The sequence below is a fragment of the Heptranchias perlo genome, chromosome 7 (genome assembly GCF_035084215.1).
Source record: "Heptranchias perlo isolate sHepPer1 chromosome 7, sHepPer1.hap1, whole genome shotgun sequence".
NCBI classification, from domain to species: domain Eukaryota; kingdom Metazoa; phylum Chordata; class Chondrichthyes; order Hexanchiformes; family Hexanchidae; genus Heptranchias; species Heptranchias perlo.
Window position 1 is genome coordinate 11,849,859 of NC_090331.1, and position 23,911 is coordinate 11,873,769.

A 23,911-nucleotide genomic window follows, 5' to 3' on the forward strand; every position below is an offset into this window, starting at 1 on the left:
CGTGGTCAACCTGCAGTTGCCACCCAGACTGGGCAGCGCGCTTTTGGATTGGCGCAGCTGGAAGTTTCTAGAATCTAAACTGAACACTCAAACCGTTCCGATTTTTTAAAAAGGAGGTCTGTTTTCTTTTCCCGCCGCTAATTTTACGGCAGAGTGTTAGTTGTTAAGGCAACTTGTGAATGTCCCATGGTGTTGCTCACGCCAGTAAGTGAATGACAGTAAGTGTCACAGTAAGATTGTTATACTGCGTAGTGTATTATGCTGCTGCTAATACGGAGCTGTGTTTAATTGGGGTTGTGCTTTTACGGCCACAAAGACTAATTCCTGCGAGTAAACATAGCTTGAGGTCAACCAGAGATCAATGGATGTTTGGTGAGGGACGTCTGCAGATCGGAAGGTAACTTTCTAGCTCCACATTGGAAAAAAAACCCAGCAAGAAATTATTAACTTTCTTCCTGCGTTTTTTTTAATATGTGTGTCACTTTGAAGTGTAACGTCTGAAGTGTGACAGACAATATTAAAACATTTAGATAGATACATAGATTATGAATTTTCATCATCAGCAAAGTAAATATTAGAACCGAGGACTTCTTAGAATCATAGAATCATACAGCACAGAAGGAGGCCTTTCGGCCCATCGTGCCTGTTCTAGCTCTTTGAAAGAGCTATCTAATTAGTCCCATTACCTCTACTCATTCACCATAGCCCTGCAACTTTTTCCCTTTTAAGTATTTATCCAGTTCCCCTTTGAAAGTTACTGTGGAATCTGCTTCCACCACCCTTTCAGGCAGTGCATTCCAGATCGTAACAACTCGCTGCTTTAAAAAAGGTTTCTCCTCATCTCCCCCCCCCCCCCCCCCGGTTCTTTTTGGCCAATCTGTGTCCTCTGGTTACCAACCCTCTCTGCCTTATTCTGCCGCCATTCTTTTTTGCGAGCTTAGCAAAGAGTGGCGAGTCTAAGTGGAGCAAACAACAGAAAAATCGAACCCTGTCCGATTGTTTCCAATAAAATTCTTTTATCGCCCACACAGAGCGGGTGGGATTCTACCCGTTACTTGTACCTAGAATCATAGAATCATAGAATGGTTACAGCACAGAAGGAGGCTATTCGGCCCGTCGAGCCCGTGCTGGCTCTCTGCGAGAGCAATCCAGTTTGTCCCACTCCCCCCGCCCTTTCCCTCTAGCCCTGCAAATTTTTTCCCTTCAAGTACTTATCCAATTTCCTTTTGAAAGCCATGATTGAATCTGCCTCCACCACCTTTTCAGGCAGTGCATTCCAGATCATAACCACTCGCTGCGTAAAAAAGATTTTCCTCACGTTGCCTTCGGTTCTTTTGCCAATCACCTTAAATCTGTGTCCTCTGGTTTACGACCTTTCTGCCGATGGGAACAGCTTCTCTCTATCTACTCTGTCTAGACCCCTCGTGATTTTGAACACCTCTATCAAAACTCCTCTCAGCCTCCTCTGCTCCAAAGGAGAACAACCCCAGCTTCTCCAGTCTATCCATGTAACTGAAGTCCCTCATCCCTGAAACCATTCTGGTAAATCTTTTCTGCACCCCCTCCAAGGCCTTCACATCTTTCCCTAAAGTGCGGTGCCCATAATTGGACACTATACTCCAGTTGTGACCAAACCAGTGTTTTGTAAAGGTTCATCATGACTTCCGTACTTTTGTACTCAATGCCTCTATTTATAAAGCCCAGGATCCCGTAGGCTTTTTATTAACCGCTTTCTCAACCTGCCCTACCTGCACTTCAATCTCCACAACAGCCGCTGCAACGAATGCCAGAGCCGCCAGCACCATCCCAACCGTCATCCGTTTGAGGGGCCTACGGACAAGCGGAGAAAGAAGAAGGTTTGCAGCTTAGAGGGACTTGCGGCACAGTAAAGCCCAGCGGGGTGTTGTTTTCAGACGGACGGCTAAGGGGTGATTGATTTCTCATGAGGTGGAGCGGAGGAAGGTGGTTGGGGAAGTCACGAGGCATCTCAAAAACCGTGAGTGAGGCTCAGCAGGTTTCTAATCACTCTCCGAACTCCCTCAGCACAGACAATTGCGCAAAGAGACCCGAAATTCAAGGCTGGGCATGTTTAAGTTGGGATGAGGGGGCTCGGCTGAGGCAAGTACCAACATGTTCCTCGTACATCATGGGTGACCTTTTTTGAGTGCAGCACAGGTGGAGATCATGCCTAAAGCCATCATATTAAATAATGTATTATTTTTACTCTTCTAAATAATATTTTTGTGCTGCTTTTTTTATATGCGGTTTACCTTAATCCTCAATAATGGATACCCGGGAGTGAGTTACAGGCTGGAATCTAATCGAGGGGTTCAGATGGTTAATGTATAGAATAATGGATACCTGGGAGTGAGTTACAGGCTGGAATCTAATCGAGGGGTTCAGATGGTTTATATATAAAATAATGGATACCCGGGAGTGAGTTACAGGCTGGAATCTAATCGAGGGGTTCAGATGGTTTATATATAAAATAATGGATACCCGGGAGTGAGTTACAGGCTGGAATCTAATTGAGGGGTTCAGATGGTTTATATATAAAATAATGGATACCCGGGAGTGAGTTACAGGCTGGAATCTAATCGAGGAGTTCAGATGGTTTATATGTAGAATAATGGATACCTGGGAGTGAGTTACAGGCTGGAATCTAATCGAGGGGTTCAGATGGTTTATATATAGAATAATGGGTACCCGGGAGTGAGTTACAGGCTGGAATCTAATCGAGGGGTTCAGATGGTTTATATATAGAATAATGGATACCTGGGAGTGAGTTACAGGCTGGAATCTAATCGAGGGGTTCAGATGGTTTAAATATAGAATAATGGATACCCGGGAGTGAGTTACAGGCTGTAATCTAGTTGAGGAGCTTGTAACCAGCTCCTGAATGCAAGAATTATGTTACAGTGTTGAAATCACTCTGGTACATATTATTTATTATAGATATAAAGAATAGTCCAATTTATGCAGAGGGGCTTCACTGCGTTTTCATTTAGTTTTTGTGCTGTTTGTTCAGTCTCTTAGTCTTCTCCACATCCTTGTAGTATGATGCCATTCACAGGAAAAGATTACAATTGGGACTTCCAAACTACAGGTCTATGAAGAAGCAATCCTTCAGCTGCCTAGGACCTAAGCTCTGGAATTCCCTCACTAAACCTCTCTGCCTCTCTCTCCTCTTTTAAGATGCTCCTTCAAACCTACCTCTTTGACCAAGCTGTCCTAATATCTCCTCTCCTTATGTGGCTTGATGTCAAATTTTGTTTGGTAACGCTCTTGTGAAGCGCCTTGGGATGTTTTACTACATTAAAGGCGCTATATAAATGCACGTTGTTGTTGTTGTTGTTTATTAGTTATAAAAATATCGGAGATATGAAAAAAAGGCTGTTTGACTGACAGTCAAGAATCATCCAATTGGGTAATGAAGAGTAATGTTTGCTTTCCAATTGGCCATGGGACAGTGGGGTGCCGCGAGGATGGACACTTTGGGTGATCAATGGTGGGAGTGTGGGGGTGGGGCAGTTGGAGACATGGGGAGTTCTCCCGGTGTCCTGGGTCAATATTAATCCCTTAACCAACACCACTAAAAAAAAAGGTTAACTGGTCATTATCACATTGCTGTTTGTGGGATCTTGCAAATTGGCTGCCACATTTCCTGCATTACAACAGTGAAGATACTTCAAAAGTGCTTCATTGGCTGTAAACCTCTTGGGGACATCCTGGGTCGTGAAAGGCGCTATATAAATGCAAGTCTTTCTTTCTTTCTAACCCTCCCTGCTCCAGGGTTGATGAGACCAAGTGTAACATTGAAACTGCTGCCCGGTGGAGATCAGCTAACTCAGCACAGGCTAGGGATGGTAATGGGGCTCCTCCTAGCCAGTACCACGCTGTTCTTAAAGAAAAAAATCATTCTTGGAATATGTCTGTCGCTAACAAGGCCGGCATTTATTGCCCATCCCTAGTTGCCCTTGAGAAGGTGGTGGTGAGCCGCCTTCTTGAACCGCTGCAGTCCGTGTGGTGAAGGTTCTCCCACAGTGCTGTTAGGTAGGGAGGTCCAGGATTTTGACCCAGCGCCGATGAAGGAACGGCCGATATATTTCCAAGTCGGGATGGTGTGTGACTCGGCGGGGAACTTGGAGGTGGTGGTGTTCCCATGCACCTGCTGCCCTAGTCCTTCTGGGTGGTGGAGGTCATGGGTTTGGGAGGTGGCACGTTTATGGACTGTTCTGTTTAATTCAATCTCAGAGTTACAAGGCTTACTCCAACAATTCACAGACATACATGGTAACACAATGTTCTCCTTTCCTCAGGTAATAACAGTACGTTATTGAGATTAGAGAGTAAAAGTGTTACTTAAAAGGTTCATTAATACTTACGTCAAGTTGATTTTACATTTCCCAATGAGAGGATAAATGCCCACATCAAAGATTGGAATAAAAATAACAATCAAAATGGCGTTAATAGTCTGTGTGTAAAAAAAATAAAAACAAGCAAGAAGCAATTAATAGGATTACATAATATAGAGACTTGTATTTATATAAAGTTTTATGCTCTCAGAAACACTTTACTACAATAACAGCAACAACCTGTATTTATATAGTGCCTTTAACGTAGTAAAACATCCCAAGGCGCTTCACAGCAGCAATTATCAAACAAAAACTGACACCGAACCAAAGAAGGGGATATCAGGACAGGTGACCAAAAGCTTGGTCAAAGAGGTAGGTTTTAAGGAGCATCTCAAAAGGAGGGGAGAGAGGTGGCGAGGCGGATGAGGTTTGGGGAGGGAATTCCAGAGCTCAGGGCCTAGGCGGCTGAAGGCTCGGCCGCCAACGGTAGGGTGAAGGGTGGGAGGGATGTACAAGTGGTTGGAGTCAGGGAATTGTGCACTCTCGGCCTGTGATTTTCCACCCCATTGATTTGAATGGATGGGAAATTGATGGGCTGGGCGGTGCAGTTTCTCGATATGCACTCCCGGTGCGTGCCAGGAGCAGAATGTTTACTCCTGGGTGCTCAAGTCCTGGAATGTAACTTGAACCCACTGCTTTTGAACAGAAGTGCAAATGTTACCGATGCAGCCAAGCAGACACCTATTAGCGTGTCCCCATGACCAACAAAATTGTGGAGAGGCTAGAGAAGTTAGAGACTTCAGGATTGGAGGGAATTTGAAGCGGGAGTACATTGAGGCAGAAGGCCACAGGATGGCTGGTTTGGGAAATGGAAAAATGACACACTGTCACAGTAAAGGATGTGTTCTTGAGGTTAGGACTGAGGAACATTACTGGGACAGAATATCATTTCGAGTCTTAGATGGGGGGGTCAGGAGTCATCGGGGGTCGGAGATCGAGGGGGAGTTCGGAGATCGTGGGGGAGGGGGTTCGGAGATCATGGGGGGGGGGGGGAGATCGTTGGGGGGGATCTTGGGGTGGGGTCAGAGATCTTGGGGGGAGATCTTGGGGGGAGATCTTGGGGGGCGATTTCATTTCCACATTCACCTGAGGAAGGAGGAAGCCTCCGAAAGCTTGTGGATTTTAAAATAAAATTGTTGGACTATAACTTGGTGTTGTAAAATTGTTTACACATGGGACAGAATAGAGAGAGCTTTATTCTACATATAACCCTTGTATATGCGGTTGGGAGTGCTTGATGTTAAGGTCGGTTGCCTGAAATGTAAATCGTTCCATTTCACAACAATAAAATCTCTCACAAGATCAACGCAAGATACACAAAAAAACATTAAAAATTGTTTGTCAGATGACGGAAGCAAACAATGTGCTTTAGCATTTTGATTAAAATGGACACAGTTGACATAACTGACGCCCAGGCCTAAATTTTAACACGGAGCCGGGAAGGCGGCGGTGGGGGGGGAGAGCTCCTGATGGGAAACCCGGAAGTACGGGTTTTCCGGACGTCCTTACGATTTTGGCGTAAGGACGTCTTTTATTTAATTTTTGTTGGTTTCCCGCCCGACAGGCCGGCCAGATTGACAGGCTGGTCTCAGTCGGACGGGAAAGGAGCCAGGAAGCGGATGCAAGAAGGTAAGTCTTAGATGGGGGGGGGGGGGTTCGGGAGTCATCGGGGGTCGGAGATCGAGGGGGAGTTCGGAGATCGTGGGGGAGGGGGTTCGGAGATCATGGGGGGGGAGATCGTTGGGGGGGATCTTGGGGTGGGGTCAGAGATCATGGGAAGGAAATCTTGGGGGGAGATCTTGAGGGGTTGGGATATCGTTGGGGGGGGGGGTGGAGATCTTGGGGGAGGGAGATTTGGGAAGGGCGGAGATCGTGGGGGGGGGGTGGTGGAGATTGTGGAGGGGGAGGGGGTTGTTGTAGTTAAGCTTATTGGGCCTGGAGGAAATACTCCTGCTCCCCCTGGCCCGCATGCTGTGCTGTAAAGGAACTTAGTTGCTGTGCTATAAAGGCACTTCTCGCCTCCTGTTGCATAACGTAAAGTAGAAGGGCCGGGAATCCCAGCCCCCGGGGTTAAACAAAAAAAGCTGTAAAAATGAAGGCTTGAGGCCTCCTTGAAAGCTTTTAGTGACCGACCCGCCTCCTGTGAGCGGATTCTTCGCCCGCCCCTCGTCCCGCCTCCGTTTAAACCGGAAATGGGCGGGTCGGAGGCGGGTCGGAGTCAAGCTTAGATTTAATAAATTTTTATCGTCCCCAACCCACCCGTTTCTCCGAGTTAAAATTTTGGCCCCAGTCACACCACCAAACAGCACCAACAGAAACTTTCACTTCCTATTTCCAAACAGATCTTAATTGTCAAGAGGTTAAAATCTATTCCACGTTACCTGCATCTGGTCAGGTTGAATGATAAATCCACCCTGAAATATGAAGATTCAAAATGTTAATACCAGCAGCTAATGAGAAAATATTAACAAGTTATACTCTATTTAGTATGATTGTGCTGGAAGAGATACTGATCACTGCTTACTTACAAAGTTGGCATTCATTCTGGTGGCCTGTAGTGTCCATCGAGATCCCTGGGTACAAATTAACGACAATTTTAATTGTTGACTTTGGGTGTTAGAAAGAGAGACTTGCATTTATATAGCGCCTTTCATGACCTCAGGCCGTCCCAAAGCGCTTTACAGCCAATTAAGTACTTCTGAAGTGTAGTAACCTGCAGTTTTTTTTTCACAAGTTCCCTCTCTTTCTCGTTTCAACCATTTAGTCCTCTGATGCTGTGAGATTTTAACGACTGCCTCTTCCTCTTCCTCGATCCCAACGTCAGCACCTGGGCCCCACTGTTGACTTTAAATCTCCTCCCTCTGTATCCATCCTGCTGCCCAGTTTCATATTTGAAATCAGCAGCAGGAGCTGGTAATGGAGTCAGGAGGGAACGATCCCCTCTTAAATATTATAGTGCTGGAGGAGCGGAGAGGGGCAGAGCAGAACCACTGAGAACAGGAGAGCAGAAACACCCTGCTACTGGGCCCACCATCTTTGGTGAAATTGCTTAGCCAGAGAGGGAGCCTTCGAAAGAAAGCCTTGCATTTATCTAGCGCCTTTCACAACCTCAGGACATCCCAAAGTGCTTTACAGCCAATGAAGTACTTTTGAAGTGTAGTCATTATTGTAATGTAGGAAATGTGACAGCAAGGTCCCACAAACACCAATGTGATAATCATCAGATCATCTGTTTTGTGTGGTGTTGGTTGAGGGATAAATATTGGCCAGGACACCGGGCTCTTCTTTGAAATGGTGCCATGGGATCTTTTACGTCCACCTGAGAGGGCAGACGGGGCCTCGGTTTAACGTCTCATCTGAAAGGCGGCACCTCCGACAGTGCAGCACTCCCTCAGTACTGCACTGGAGTGTCAGCCCGGATTATGTGCTCAAGTCTCTGAGGTGGGACGCTGAACCCTCCACCTGTCGACTCAGAGGCGAGAGTGCGACCCACTGAGCCACGGCTGAAACACGGCACACGTTAGAACAAGATATCGTAAGTCACCAAATAAAAACCCAAGCTGCATCGTTTCTTTTTGTTCCCATTTCCCATTTCGCAAAAGGGCACGAGAAGAATGCCAGAAGCTATAGCAGATTCAACAACAACAACAACAACAACAACAGCTTGCATCTATATGGTGCCTTTAACGCAGTAAAATGTCCCAATTTAAGTAATTTATGTTATACCCACCACGATGGGAGAGTGAATGCACTTCAGGAAGGAATTTACATGGACCGAATCACCGTGTCACGATCCCCACTGCTCTCATGTTTAAAGACAAAATGGCTACCAGGTGATGGCCTTTAGTGGGGTTGCCAACTCTGGTTGGACATATTCCCGGAGATGTCTTCACATGACCTCCTGCCCCACACGGTCACCCGATACTAGGTCCATTCTCACTGTGCACCACTTTCCCATGGCCAACTGGGAAATGAACAGGCTCTTCATTACCCAATTGGATGATTCTTGACTCTCGGTCAAACAGCCCTTTTCCCCACCTTCCAAAATTTTTTATAACTAATAAGCGAAAGTGCTCAAAGAAAATGAAAACTAAACACAATTTTTGCGAACGGGTTTATTTCCGGGTTTAACGCCGGCGCGTAAAAGTCCAGGCTTCCCACTGGGAACGCAAAGTCCGAAAATTTTGCGGTTGCGACCCAAAAAAACCCCAACTATTTTCAACTCCCGCCCGCCCCCAACCCACCCCTTCTTGGGGTTTAAAATCACCCCCCTTGAAACCTACCTCTTGGACCAAGCTTTTGGTCACCTGTCCTAATCTCTCCTTATTTGGCTCGGCGTCAAATTTTGTTTGCTAACGCTCTTGTGAAGCGCCTTGGGGACGTTTTACTACGTTAAAGGCGCTATATAAATGCAAGTTGTTGTTGTTGTTCCCCTGCCATGATGAGGTAACGGGCTCTGTTATGGTTGACGTGCTACCTGGGGACAGTGCTGACTATGACTTCCCTTGTGTGCTCCCGCAAATCACTCTCATCCTCCACCACGATATGCCCGATAGAGGCTGCCACGTCCGTGGTGACAGTCGGAAAATTCTGCTACTCTTCCCTGCTTCTCACCACCCCTGATGCCGGCAATCCTCGCTTACAGCGGGGAACGAACACACCTTGTGCCTCGAGAGCCTCGATGCTCCTTTCTGAATGTTAACAAGGTGTTTACGAGAACAATTGGCCTTTTTCCCCCTCAAATTCTTGCCAGCATTTCAAAAAACTGGCAGAGAGTACTCAAGGGCATGAACTGATAATCACACTGCTTTCTCCCCCCATTACGCCACTCTTTACACACACCTGGTTTTTCTTAAAGCTTCACAAATATGCTGGCCCATAAGTGTCTGCAGACTATTCTTTTTAAAAGGTGAGAGACTAAGAAATGTTGGTGTTCAGAGGGATTTGGGTGTCCTTGTACGTGAATCTCAGAAAGTTAACATGCAGGCACAGCAAGCAATTGGGGAGGCAAATGGTATGTTAGCCTTTATTGCAAGGGGGTTGGCGTATAAGAGGAAGGAAGTCTTACTGCAATTATATAGGGCTCTGGTGAGACCACACCTGGAGTACTGTGTATAGCTTTGGTCTCCTTACCTAGAGAAGGATATACTTGTCTTGGAGGGGATGCAATGAAGGTTCACTAGATTGATTCCTGGGATGAGAGGATTGTCCTATGAGGATAGATTGAGTAGAATGGGCCTATATTCTCTGGCGTTTAGAAAAATGAGAGGTGATCTCATTGAAACGTATAAAATTCTTACAGGGCTTGACAGGGTAGATGCTGAGAGGCTGTTTCCCCTGGCTGGAGCGTCTAGAACTGGAGGCCATAGCCTCAAGATAACGGGTCGGCCATTTAGGATCGAGATGAGGAAACATTTCTTCACTCAGAGGGTTGTGAATCTTTGGAATTCTCTACCCCAGAGGGCTGTGGACGCTGAGTCGTTGAGTATATTCAAGACTGAGATCGATAGATTTTTGGAAACTAAGGCAATCAAGGGATATGGGGATCGGGCGGGAAAGTGGAGTTGAGGTCGAAGATCAGCCATGATCTTATTGAATGGCGGAGCAGGCTCGAGGGGCGGTATGGCCTACTCCTGCTCCTATTTCTTATGTTCTTATGTATTCTCCCATGTGTTGTGTGGGGTGGGGGGTGGAGTGGAACTGGTACATCACAATTCAGCCAAATCCTGGCAGGGAAAATAAGTAAACAACATAGAAGAACCACAATTATGGGCCAACCAGGGCGCTATGGGAGGCCCAGGGTATTACGTCTGTTTATAGGGTCATTGCCCGTTTTAGAACTCACATATGAGGATAGATTGAGTAGAATGGGCCTATATTCTCTGAAATCTATTGATCTCAGTCTGGACTGATAACTTTGGCATGTTTCAAAAGATTTATAGACCTTGGGACTCCTCTCAGTTTGTCTCGGTCAAGAGAGCAGGCGTGGTCGCTGAAAGCTAGCACTGCAGTCCTGTGTTTAAACTCATGCATTGCTTGCCAGTTTAATTTTGTCACAAAGCAAAATGCAGCCTCATTATCCAAAGTACCACTGAGGTCCTGCAAACCCGCCTCGTAATATAACTTTGCTCCTGTGTGACTTTCTGGGGGGGTAGATCTTGACTTTGTGCGACGGTGTAAAACAAGTGACGGCGAGTCGGTATCGCGTTTAATGTCTCTCCTGATTTTGATTTCCGTTGAAGTCAACCGGGAGAGAAAGTCGCACAGGAGCAAAGTTATATTACGAGGCGGGTTTGCAGGACTTCAGTGGTACTTTGGATAATGAGGCTGCATTTTGCTTTGTGACAAAATTAAACTGGCAAGCAATGCATGAGTTTAAAACACAAGACTGCAGTGCTAACTTTCAGCGACCACGCCTGTTGTCTTAACTGAGACAAACTGAGAGGAATAGACTGCCCGCAAAGTGAGTTAGCACTCAAAGGTAAAGTTACCTTTAATAAAGAGTTAGTTCCCAGACTGATGGGGTGAAAGTTTCACTGGAGGAATAAGGCGACTCGGCCCATCGCAACTCCTGTTGCACCACCCAACAAGTCCCTGAATGACTCGAAGGCTCTCACCTCTACTACTCTTCCTGGAAGTCTGTCCTACATGTTAATTACTTGTCTGAAGAAAGTCTTCCAGACATCAGTCCTCGATTTGCCCTTCCCTACTTGGAAAATCTGCCTCTTTCTTGCAGTGTCTTGGTTTACCATGAAGTCATGTTCCAGGTTTATCACCTCTATATTGTTTAATATCATATACACTTCCTTAAGGTGCCCCCTTCACTTGCCTTCTTTTGAGGCAAAAGGGCCCAAGATTGTCGAATCAGCCCTCGTAGCTCAGCCTTGTGAAACACAAATTCCTTTAAGATTTTTGCGCAATAGTTTCAAGTCCTCTTAAAAGGCCAGAGTAGCCGATCTTGAGGTGACTCCCAGCCTGAACCCCAGATGAAAACGTCCTTTACCTGTTGGTCAAAGAGTGCCCAGAACATCGGAAGAGGGAGATAGAGCAACAGGACTCGGGACACCATCTTAATTTCTTTTATAAGTTGTTTCTGTAAGAAAAAAAGCGTTTAAAAATTGTGTAAGAGAAGCCTTTATTTTTATATATATATATATATATATATATATAAATATTTCAAAAAGCTGCACAATAAGGTATTCAAAGAATTCAACAAAAGAGTTTCACATAACTGGATATTTTTCTGCCGCCCAGTCAAGCCAATGTTCCCTCTTTGGATAATTGCTGGCACGATACCTCCAACGGTTAGCTATTGAAAACTGTAAGAGAGGACAATTCTTTTTAAAACATGGCCTAATAAATCTCGCTACCATTGCACTGTGACCCTCCAGCGCACTTTTCTTCAGCAAATGATCCGAGAATTTTTGATAAAATACCCATTAAGTTAGGCTGCTCGTGGGTCCAGGGATCTGTCAGTCTCTCTGGAGAGGCCATTTTCATTTTCAGAAAAAGTTTTGAACTCACACTCCACAATGCTGAAACAAACACTAACATTGCAGCAATACAGCTAGTCATGTGTCAGGACTATCTCAGTAGCAAATCTTATGTCTTACCGGGCTGTGTTGCTGCTCCAATCTACTAAATGACTAATCATAGAATCATAGAATGACACATCAATGAAGGAGGCCATTTAGCCCATCCTGCCTGTGCCCTTTGAAAGAGCCATACAATTAATTCCACTCCCCTGCCCTTTCCCCATAGCCCTGTACATTTTTCCCCTTGAAGTATTTATCCAATTCCTTTTTGAAAGTTATTATTGAATCTGTTTTCACCCTTTCAGGCTAAAACTACTTAAAAAACAGCATTAAGCTGAAAACAAATTGTAAATATTTTTCTCCTGCCCACACTGGAATCTCTTTCCTACATTTTGGGCGCTAAATTGGGCCGTGTAACGCCAGTTATTTTGGCGCTACACGGCCTCTCGGACACGTTTCCAGCGTGACGTGCGCCAGACGCTTTCTTGGTATAGGAGTTAGCGCAGGCGCAGATAACGAACGCTAGAATCATGTAAAGTAGGGAGAAAATGGCTTCAATCAGTGTATAACGCTGATTTAAAGTGATACACACGATTTTGGGACTTAACGCTCAATTCAACGCACAGTCTTAACCCCGACCATCTGAACGTGTCTTAAAGTGCCTGAAGGACCCCCTGCCAGCGCTATTTAAAGGGACTATGCAGGATTTACAGGTTAGTGGCTGGATTATTACTTCTGGCTGCCCGCACATTTACAACTGTTTTTGGAGGTCTGCTACACTTGAATATGAGGACGTAGGGACATGGCCTCATATTTAAAGCCAGGACGTGCAGGAGTGAAGTTAGGAAATGCTTCTACATGAAAAGGTTGGGAGAAGTTTGGGAAACTCTTCTGCAAACGACAGTTGATGCTAGCTCAATTGTGAATTCTCAATATGAGATTGATAGATTTCAGTGAACCAAGGATATTAAGGGATATGGGGTTAAGGTGGAAATATGGAATTAGGTCACAGCTCCACCATGATCTCATTGAATGGCGGAACATGCTCGAGGGGCTGAATGCCACTACCACTTGCTGCCTACTGATATGCGCTACCTTCTCCTACAAGAAAGCGGGACGTGGGTCTGGGCAATGTGCCTGTCATTTATGAATAGCTGCCAGTGTGTGTGGCCTGTGAGTTGTGGTTTGACGGCTTGCAACAGTAGCAACGTGTGAGGATGAGAGGAAGCATCTGATTTGAAGAGTTGAGTTCTGATGGAAAGAGTTTGTTGGTAGGTGGGTGTTGGGGGGTTTAGTGCATGGAGGAGTGGATGCGGCTCGTGGTGTAGTTGGTAGGAGATATCACTTGACAGTTGACCTCGCTCACCTTGACCACTCATGTCAAAGCATTGAACTTCTTCCTGTACTGCATCCATGTTCATGATGCTGTGCGCCTGGCATTGACTTCATCCTCTACTGCCTCCCACTGACTTTTGGGTGTATGTCTGGAGGGCCTCTTGCTCCCCCCACCCCCCCGCGGATATAGGATGTCCCTCCTTCTGTCCACCTCTTGCACCAAAGCCTCTGGTGCATCAGCAGAGAACCTTGATGTACAGACTCTCTGATCGGCAGATTGGTGAGGTCTGGTATGCAGATTGGTGGATGTGGGAATTTGTGGTGCACAACCTTTATTCAATGTTTTAACATAACTCATCAGTATGTAAACATAGGGATGGGACCTGCATCTGTGCTTTACGTGTGCAATGTCTGATCTCCGTTCAGGCTCCTTGCGGACAGCAGGCTGTTATATTCAGCAAATAACAGGTATCAGCTACCTTTAAGAGATCTCTAACAGACAGCCTGCCTTTAAGAGATTGGATCTCCCCCTGCTGGTGGAAAGTGCGAATGGCATGGAATGCTCGTTCAACGCTGATTTCCAATGCAGATTGCAGGTGAGTCCTCAGGCCTGACGAAAATCTCGTCCTGCCTGCACAGGGACCATTGGACGCGGGTAATATCGGATCGCGCTGCTCCCGCCCAAAAACAGGCCCTATCCAATTTTCCCCCCATTCTATTTTCCCCGTTCTCTCTGTTCTATTTATGTTATTTTGATTTTAATTTCAATGTTACCCAATCTATCTACTCGGGCCATTTTTAAAAAAAAACTTACTTTTCTTACTTTTTTCTCTTGCCTCACCACTTCTATCATTCAAACAACTTCCAAAAGATTGGCCCTTAATTGGCTAAAAAAAAACATTTTCAAAGGTTGTCATTTTAGCCAATGAAAAGTTCAAAGATTGAGTCATAAGTGAAACCAGTTCAATCTTTAACATGTAAAAATGCAACGAGCCATGAAGAGCTGGGAACATGGAAACAGGAAGAGGCCATTCGGCCCATCGAAGATGCTCCACCATTTTGTTAGCCATAGCAGCTCTATCTTTTCAATGCTAGTTCCTCATGCTTTCTCCATGTCACTTAATACCCTTACTCCCCAAATAACGATCTATCTCCCTTTTTAAATTCTTCAATCAGTATCTATAGCCTTCTTGCGACAGTGTGTTCCACATTCTCTTTGTGTGAAGACATTTTGCTTGGATTCCCTACTTTCTGGTCGGGTTACTGAGGGATGACTAGTGTCGTCAGTGGAGCAAAAGAGCACAATTGCACCCAGCCCAGTAAACTTGTATACAGTGCAATCTTACTGATGAGACGTTAAACCGAGGCCCCATCTGCCTTCCCAGGTGGATGTAAAAGAACCCATGGCACTATTTCAAAGAAGAGCAGGGGAGTTCTCCCCAGCATCCTGGGCCAATATTTATTCCTCAACCAGCATCACTAAAAAACAGATTATCTGGTCATTATCTCATTGCTGTTTGTGGGACCTTGCTGTGTGCAAATTGGCTGCCCCGTTTCCTACATTACAACGGTGATTACACTTCATAAGAACATAAGAACATAAGAAATTGGAGCAGGAGTAGGCCAATCGGCCCCTCGAGCCTGCTCCGCCATTCAATAAGATCATGGCTGATCTGATCCCAACCACAAATCTAAAGAACACAAGAAGTCGGAGCAGGACCCGGCCACATAGCCCCTGGGCCCTCTCCGCCACCCACAGGGCATTGACCGATCCGAACTCAGCTTCATGTCCAATTTCCTGCCCGCTCCCCATAACCCCTAATTCCCTTTACTTCTAGGAAACTGTCTATTTCTGTTTTAAATTTATCTAATGATGTAGCTTCCACAGCTTCCTGGGGCAGCAAATTCCACAGACCGACCACCCTCTGAGTGAAGAAGTTTCTCCTCATCTCAGTTTTGAAAGAGCAGCCCCTTATTCTAAGATTATGCCCCCTAGTTCTAGTTTCACCCATCTTTGGGAACATCCTTACTGCATCCACCCGATCAAGACCCTTCACAATCTTATATGTTTCAATAAGATCGCCTCTCATTCTTCTGAACTCCAATGAGTAGAGTCCCAATCTACTCAACCTCTCCTCATATGTCCGCCCCCTCATCCCCGGGATTAACCGAGTGAACCTTCTTTGTACTGCCTCGAGAGCAAGTATGTCTTTTCTTAAGTATGGAGACCAAAACTGTATGCAGTATTCCAGGTGCGGTCTCACCAATACCTTATATAACTGCAGCAATACCTCCTTGTTTTTATATTCTATCCCCCTAGCAATAAAAGCCAACATTCCGTTGGCTTTCTTGATCACCTGCTGCACCTGCATACCAACTTTTTGATTTTCTTGCACTAGGACCCCCAGATCCCTTTGTACTGCAGTACTTTCCAGTCTCTCGCCATTAAGAAAATAACTTGCTCTCTGATTTTTCCTGCCAAAGTGCATAACCTCACATTTTCCAATATTATATTGCATCTGCCAAATCTCCGCCCACTCACCCAGCCTGTCTATATCCCCTTGCAGGTTTTTTATGTCCTCCTCACTCTCTACTTTCCCTCCCATCTTTGTATCATCTGCAAATTTTGATATGTTGCACTCGGTCCCCTCCTCCAAATCGTTAATATAGATTGTAAAGAGTTGGGGACCCAGCACCGACCCCTGTGGAACACCACTGGTTACTGGTTGCCAGTCCGAAAATGAACCATTTATCCCAACTCTCTGCTTCCTGTTCGATAACCAATCCTCCACCCATGCCAGAATATTACCTCCAATCCCGTGATTTTTTATCTTAAGTAATAATCTTTTATGTGGCACCTTGTCGAATGCCTTCTGGAAGTCTAAATACACTATGTCCACTGGTTCCTTTAGTTACTTTTTGCTGTCTTTTGAAGAATTCCCAATCTTCTATCCTCCCACTAAGTTTGGCTACCTTATATGTCCTTGTTTTTAGTCGGATACTATCCTTGATTTCTTTACTTAGCCACGGATGGCTGTCATTTCTTTTACACCCTTTTTTCCTCAGTGGAATATATTTATTTTGAAAGTTGTAAAATAACTCCCTAAATGAACACCACTGCTCATGTACCGTCTTACCCTTTAATCTATTTTCCCAGTCCACTTTAATCAATTCCGCTCTCATACCATCATAGTCTCCTTTATTCAAGCTCAGTACGCTTGTTTGAGAATCAACCTTCTCACCCTCTAATTGGATATGGAATTCAACCATGTTGTGGTCGCTCGTTCCAAGGGGATCCTTAACTAGGACATTATTAATTAATCCTGACTCATTACACAGGACCAGGTCCAAGGTTGCCTGCCCCCTTGTAGGATCAGTTACATACTGCTCAAGAAATCCATCCCTGATGCACTCAATGAACTCGTCCTCAAGGCTGCTCTGCCCAATTTGATTTGTCCAGTTAATATGATAATTAAAATCCCCCATAATTATGGCTGTTCCCTTATTACATGCCCCGACTATCTCCTGATTAATACTTCTTCCAGCAGAGTTGCAACTATTAGGAGGCCTATATACTACGCCCACTAATGTTTTTTTTCCCTTATTATTCCTTATCTCCACCCAAACTGTTTCATTATCTTGATGCTTTGTCCCAATATCATTTCTCTGTATTACAGTGATTCCTTCCTTTATTAACATAGCCACCCCACCTCCCCTTCCTTCCTGCCTGTCCTTCCTGATTGTTAAATACCCTGGCATATTTAATTCCCAGTCGTTGTCACCCTGCAGCCATGTTTCTGTAATGGCCACAAGATCATACCCATACGTAGTTATTTGTGCCGTTAACTCGTCCATTTTATTACGAATGCTACGTGCATTCAGATAAAGAACTTTCAAATCTGTTTTGTGACGCTTAGTTCCTGCTTTTTCCTTTTTTAACACTTTACCTATTACTCCATACCTTCTGTCCCTTCCTGTTACGCTTTCCTCTCTCTCCCTGCTCAGGTTCCCAACCCCCTGCCACTTTAGTTTAAACCCTCCCCAACAGCAGTAGCAAACACTCCTCCTAGGACAGCAGTCCCGGCCCTGCCCAGGTGCAGACCATCCGGTTTGTACTGGTCCCACCTCCCCCAGAACCGTTTCCAGTGTCCCAGGAATTTGAATCCCTCCCCCTTGCACCATTCCTCTAGCCACGTATTCATTTGAAATATCCTCCTATTTCTACTCTGACTAGCACGTGGCACTGGCAGCAATCCTGAGATTACTACCTTTGAGGTCCTATTTTTTAATTTACCTCCTAACTCCCTATATTCTGCTTTTAGGACCTCATCCCCTTTTTTACCTATATCGTTGGTGCCTATGTGCACCACGACAGCTGGCTGTTCGCCCTCCCCCTCCAAAATGTTCTGTAGCCGCTCCGAGACATCCTTGATCCTTGCACCAGGGAGGCAACACACCATCCTGGAGTCTCGGTTGCGGCCGCAGAAACGCCTGTCTATTCCCCTTACAATTGAGTCCCCTATCACTATAGCTCTTTCACTCTTTTTCCTCCCAGCCTGTGCAGCAGAGCTACCCGTGGTGCCAGGAAGTTGGCTGCTGCTGCCTTCCCCTGATAAGTCATCCCCCCCAACAGCATCCAAAGTGGCATATCTGTTTGAGAAGGGGATGGCCACAGGGGACCCCTGCACTACCTGCCTGCATCTCTTACTCTTCCTGGTGGTCACCCATTCACTTCCTGCCTGTATACCCTTTACCTGCGGTGTGACCAACTCGCTAAACGTGCTATCCACGAGTTTCTCTGCATCGCGAATGCTCCACAGTGAGTCCACCCGCAGCTCCAGCTCCGAGATACGATCGGTCAGTAGCTGCAGGTGGACACACTTCCCGCACACATGGTCGGCAGGGACATTGGTAATGTCCATGACTTCCCACATCTTGCAGGAGGAGCATATCACGGGTGCGAGGTCTGCTGCCATGACTTGCCTTAGCTTAGTTACCCCTTTTAAATTACGTTGAAATTAGAAAATGTTAACTATACTAGGGACCTAGGTTCACTTCAAAAGAACTTCACTGGCTGTAAAGCGCTTTGGGACATCCTGAGGTTGTGAAATGCGCTATATAAATGCAAGTCTTTATTCTTTCTTTCAGCTGACGGAGTGGTCCAGTGCAGCAGAATGGGAACGAAAGCAGGTTTGAGCCCTGTGCTGCTCAATGCCTCATGTGCCGACATTGAGCAAACAGATGCTGAGTGATGCTGTGGTGTTTTGCTGCATGGGGAGGCAGGTACAACAGAGGGGAGAGGCATGCCGTGGCAATCTCTGGTATACAAATCTTTGAAGGTGGCAGGACAAGTTGAAAAGGCTGCTAAAAAAGCATATGGGATCCTGGGCTTTATTAATAGAAGCATTGAGTACAAAAGCAAGGAAGTTATTTTGAACCTTTATAAAACACTTCAGCCACAACTGGATTATTGTGTCCAATTCTGGGCACCGCACTTTAGGAAGGTGCAGAACCTTAGAGAAGGTACAGAAAAGATTTACGAGAATGATTCCAGGGATGAGGGACTTCAGTTATGTGGAGAGACTGGAGAAGCTGGGATTGTTCTCCTTAGAGCAGAGAAGGTTAAGGGGAGATTTAATAGAGGTGTTCAAAATTATGAGGGGTTTTGATAGAGTAAACAAGGAGAAACGGTTTCCATTGGCAGAAGGGTCGGTAGCCAGAGGACACAGATTTAAGATCATTGGCAAAAGAACCAGAGGAGAGATGAGGAGAATTTTTTTTACGCCGAGAGTTGCTTTGATCTGGAATGCACGGCCTGAAAGGGCGGTGGAAGCAGATTCAACAGTAACTTTCAAAAGGGAATTGGATAAATACTTGAAGGGAAAACATTTGCAGGGCTACGGGGAAAGAGCAGGGGAATGGAACTAATTGGATAGCTCTTACAACGAGCCAGCACAGGCACAATGGGCCGAATGGCCTTCTCCTGTGCTATATGATTCTATTGCTTGGATTTTTACCCCAAGCCATGGAGGGCGGAGTGGGGTGGGGGGACAGGAAACCTGGAAGTATGGGTTTCCCGGTCGTCCTGATCATTTTGACATCAGGATGTCTTGGTAATTTTTTTTAGTACGTTTCGCATGGGACAAGCAGGTTGACAGGCTGCCTGTCTGTCGGATGGGAAAGCAGCGGGGAAGGTATGCCAGGTAAACCTGACATCGGGGGGCTTGGGGTCGGACATCGGGAATGGTCATTGGGGGAGGGGGAGTTGGTTATCGGGGGAAGGGTGGTTGGTCATCGGGGGAGGGCGGACTCGGTCATCGGTGGGGAGTTGAGCATCGGTCGGGGGGGGGGAGTCGGTCATCGACGGGGGAGGAGTTGGAGACATCATGGGGGTCAGACATGGTTGTGGTGGGGGGGGGTGGGGGTCGGCTGATCGCGTGTGTGGGATCTCAGCAGGTGAGCTTGTTGAGCCTGGAGGAAAGACTCCTGCTCTTCCTGGCCCACAAGCAGTGCAGGCACTCACCTCACGATCTGGGCCCTCTCGCCTCCTCTTACGTGGCCAGAATCATGAGGCCTGGGAATCCCTGGGATGAGAGGGTTGTCCTCTGAGGAGATTTTGAGTAGAATGAGCCTATATTCTCTGGAGTTTAGAAGAATGAGAGGTGATCTCATTGAACCATTTAAGGTTCTTAGAGGGCTTGACAGGATGGATGCTGAGGGGTTGCCTCCCCTGGCTGGAGAGTTTAGAACTAGGTTGTCTTAGTCTCAGAGTTAGGTGCCGGCCATTTAGGACTGAGATGAGGAGAAATTTCTTCGCTCAGAGGGTTGTGAACCTTTGGAATTCTCTACCCCAGAGGGCTGTGGATGCTGAGTCATTGAGTATATTCAAGACTGAGAATGACAGATTTTTGGACTCTAAGGGAATCAAGGGACATGGGGATCGGGCGGGAAAGTGGAGTTGAGGTCGAAGATCAGCCATGATCTTGTTGAATGGCGGAGCAGGCTCGAGGGGCTGGATGGCCTACTCCTGCTCCTATTTCTTATGTTCTTATGAATCCTGGCCCCAAGGATTTAAAAATAAAAAACCTATTAAAATGGAGGCACGCAACCTCCTTAAAAGATTTTACTGACTGACCCGCCTCCTGAGAGCGGATTGGTCACCCACCGCGACCTGCCTCCCGAGAGCGGATTGGTCACCCACCGCGACCTGCCTCCCGAGAGCGGATTGGTCACCCACCGCGACCCGCCTCCTGAGAGCGGATTGGTCACCCACCGCGACCCGCCTCCCGAGAGCGGATTGGTCGCCCGCCGCGACCCGCCTCCCGAGAGCGGATTGGCCGCCCGCCGCGACCTGCCTCCCGAGAGCGGATTGGCCGCCCGCCGCGACCTGCCTCCCGAGAGCGGATTGGTCGCCCGCCGCGACCCGCCTCCCGAGAGCGGATTGGTCGCCCGCCGCGACCCGCCTCCCGAGAGCGGATTGGCCGCCCGCCGCGACCCGCCTCCCGAGAGCGGATTGGTCGCCCGCCGCGACCCGCCTCCCGAGAGCGGATTGGCCGCCCGCCGCGACCCGCCTCCCGAGAGCGGATTGGCCGCCCGCCGCGACCCGCCTCCCGAGAGCGGATTGGCCGCCCGCCGCGACCCGCCTCCCGAGAGCGGATTGGTCGCCCGCCGCGACCCGCCTCCCGAGAGCGGATTGGTCGCCCGCCGCGACCCGCCTCCCGAGAGCGGATTGGCCGCCCGCCGCGACCCGCCTCCCGAGAGCGGATTGGCCGCCCGCCGCGACCCGCCTCCCGAGAGCGGATTGGCCGCCCACCGCGACCGGCCTCCTGCGAGCGGATTGGTTGCCCGCCCCTCGACCCGCCTCCATTAAAGTGGGTGGGTTGGAAGTGAGTTGGGGTTGGGTTTTACATTTTTACAATTATTACCTTCCCACCAACCGGTCTTGGGGGTTAAACTTACCCCCTACAATTCTATGACCTTCTCCTGGCCAGTTACAAGGGGCGTCGACAGTAGGCAGGAGTACAGACTGGGAACAGTCTCTCAGTTGCTGGGTTTCAGTTGAATGAAGGAAAAAAGATGGGCAGGGGGAAGTTACGCTGAAAAATGTTCAAAGGAAAAGTTAAAAAATAAAAAAATAACTTTTCAGGAAGTGTCCTGGAGGCTTGGGTTCTGCACCTGATGCAGGAGGAACCGAAGAAATTCAGAAGGTCAAATCTAGAAAAGTAGCAAAGGAGCTGCGTGGGACTTTCTCTGAGATTAGGAACAGGATAGGACCGCAACAGGCATGTCCCTTTTTTTTTTCATTTGATCTCAATCCCACTTACCCACCATGTCCTTCAACCCCTTCTCTCTGCAGATATACTTCTAAATGCCTCTTATCATAGAATCATAGAATGGTTACAGCACAGAAGGAGGCCATTCGGCCCATCGAGCCCATGCCGGCGCTTTGTAAGAGCAATCCAGTTAGTCCCACTCCCCCGCTCTTTCCCTGTAGCCCTGCAAATTTTTTCCTTTCAAGTATTTATCCAATTCCTTTTTGAAAGCCACGATTGAATCTGCTTCCACCGCCCTTTCAGGCAGCACATTCCAGATCATAACCACTCACTGCATAAAAAGATTTTTCCTCATGTTACCTTTGCTTTGCCAATCACCGTAAATCTGTGTCCTCTGATTCTTGACCCCTCTGATAATGGGAACAGTTTCTCTTTGTTTATTTTATCTAAACCCCTCATGATTTTGAACACTTCTATCAAATCTCCTCTTAATTTTCTCTGCCCTAAGGAGAACAACCCCAGCTTCTCCAGTCTATCCACGTAACTGAAGTCCCTCATCCCTGGACCCATTCTAGTAAATCTTATCTGCACCCTCTCTAAGGCCTTCATATCCTCCCTAAAGTGCGCTGCCCAGAATTGGACACAATACTCCAGCTGTGGCCAAACCAGTGTTTTATAAAGGTTCAATATAACCTCCTTGCTTTTGTGGCTCTATGCCTCTACTTATAAAGCCCAGGATTCCGTATGCTTTTTTAACCACTTTCTCAACCTGTCCTGCCACCTTCAAAGATTTGTGCACATATACCCCCAGGTCTCTCTGTTCCTGCACCCCCTTTAGAATTGCACCATTTAGTTTACATTGCTCCAGATATTTATCTAAATGCCTTTTGAACCCATTCGAAATGTTCACTACAATACCTTTCCCTGCTAAAAGACTTGCATTTATATAGCCCCTTTCGCAACCTCAGGACGTCCAAAAGTGCTTTACAGCCAATGAAGTACATTTGAAGCACAGTCACTGTTGTAGTGTAGGAAACATGGCAGCCAATTTGCGCATAGCAAGGTCCCACAAACAGCAATGTGATGATGACCAGATAATCTGTTTTAGCAATGCTGGTTGAGGGATAAATATTAGCCAGGACACCAGGTAGAACTCCCCTGCTCTTCTTCGAAATGGTGCCAAGGGATCTTTTACATCCACCCGAGAGGGCAGACGGGGCCTCAGTTTGATCCGATAGACGTCACCTCTGACAGTGCTGTACTCCCTCAGCACTGTACCGGAGTGTCAGCCTAAATTTTATACCCAAGTCTCTGGAGTGGGCCTTGCACTCATGACCTTGTGACTCAGAGGTGAGAGTGCTACCAACTGAGCCACGGCTGACTCTGCTAAGGTAATACAGAAATCTGTTACCCTCTGAGTGAAAATGCAGACAGTCGATTCCAACGAGCACGCAGCGCAGTCGAGACTGCTTTGTATTTGAGACTAGTTCCCAGCGATATTTATCTCTTCAGCAAGGAACTAAAAGAAATAAGATTGAATCTGTATTCATTCCAGTCCTTACAGGTAAAGCCAGTGACAACGGGTAATCAGTTCTCCTCTATGAGGCAAACAAAAAAATTGTTGTAACCCTGCTCATACTGGTACCCACCGCAACTGATAACAGTTTACTGCAGGTCACGCTGCGATTGGGAGCGAGGTTGCCCAGTACGTTGGCACCAGCCCACACAACATTACTGCCCACCGTGTAGGCCGCACATTGACCTCGGGCCAGCACATTGGTATCATGCTCAATACAGCGACATTGCCAAACAAAATGGCAGTACCCGGAATATTGGCACTGCCCATCACAATGGCATTGCCCACTGATGCTCAGTTCTGGAAAGAATCCTGCCTTTCATGGCACGTCTTCCATTGGAAACTCTCTATCGGGGAGAGGGGGAGACGGAGGAACAATTAATATCATTTGGTGGCCCAAGAGTTTGTACAACAATAGCCACATATCACCTGTTCAACAGAATTATTGTAAGTACAATAAATAACTTCTAAAAGTGAAGTCATATTTGGGAATGTGAATTAACTATAAAGAAGGATGATCACAGTCATTCCCTTAGTCACTCACCCCAACACATTGAGAGACTTCAACCAATATATTTCCCTTTGGCGGAAGCTTTTTGTACATCCCACTTCCGGAAATGAACACGACTAAATAAAGGGGAAAAATAATCAAATTAATGTTCACGTTTTCACAGCAATTTATTTACTTCTGTATTCAAATTGAGTAGAATGGGCCTATATTCTTTGGAGTTTAGAAGAACGAGAGATGATCGCATTAAAACACATAAAATTCTTTCA

The 23,911-nt window shown here is 46.7% G+C and overlaps 1 protein-coding gene across 3 annotated transcripts in view; it reads right to left on the minus strand.

Moving 5' to 3' along the window:
* The window catches only part of slc15a2 (solute carrier family 15 member 2), a 131,481-nt gene that overhangs the window by 39,523 nt on the left and 68,047 nt on the right, over positions 1-23,911 (minus strand). For all 3 annotated transcript variants that reach the window (XM_067987084.1, XM_067987085.1, XM_067987086.1), the window contains 7 exons: positions 23,679-23,761; positions 11,648-11,734; positions 11,419-11,508; positions 6,944-6,988; positions 6,797-6,829; positions 4,386-4,474; positions 1,749-1,830 (listed from right to left, as the gene is read on the minus strand). In XM_067987084.1, the coding sequence (XP_067843185.1) occupies positions 1,749-1,830; positions 4,386-4,474; positions 6,797-6,829; positions 6,944-6,988; positions 11,419-11,508; positions 11,648-11,734; positions 23,679-23,761 (509 nt within the window). The remainder of the gene's footprint in view (positions 1-1,748; positions 1,831-4,385; positions 4,475-6,796; positions 6,830-6,943; positions 6,989-11,418; positions 11,509-11,647; positions 11,735-23,678; positions 23,762-23,911) is intronic.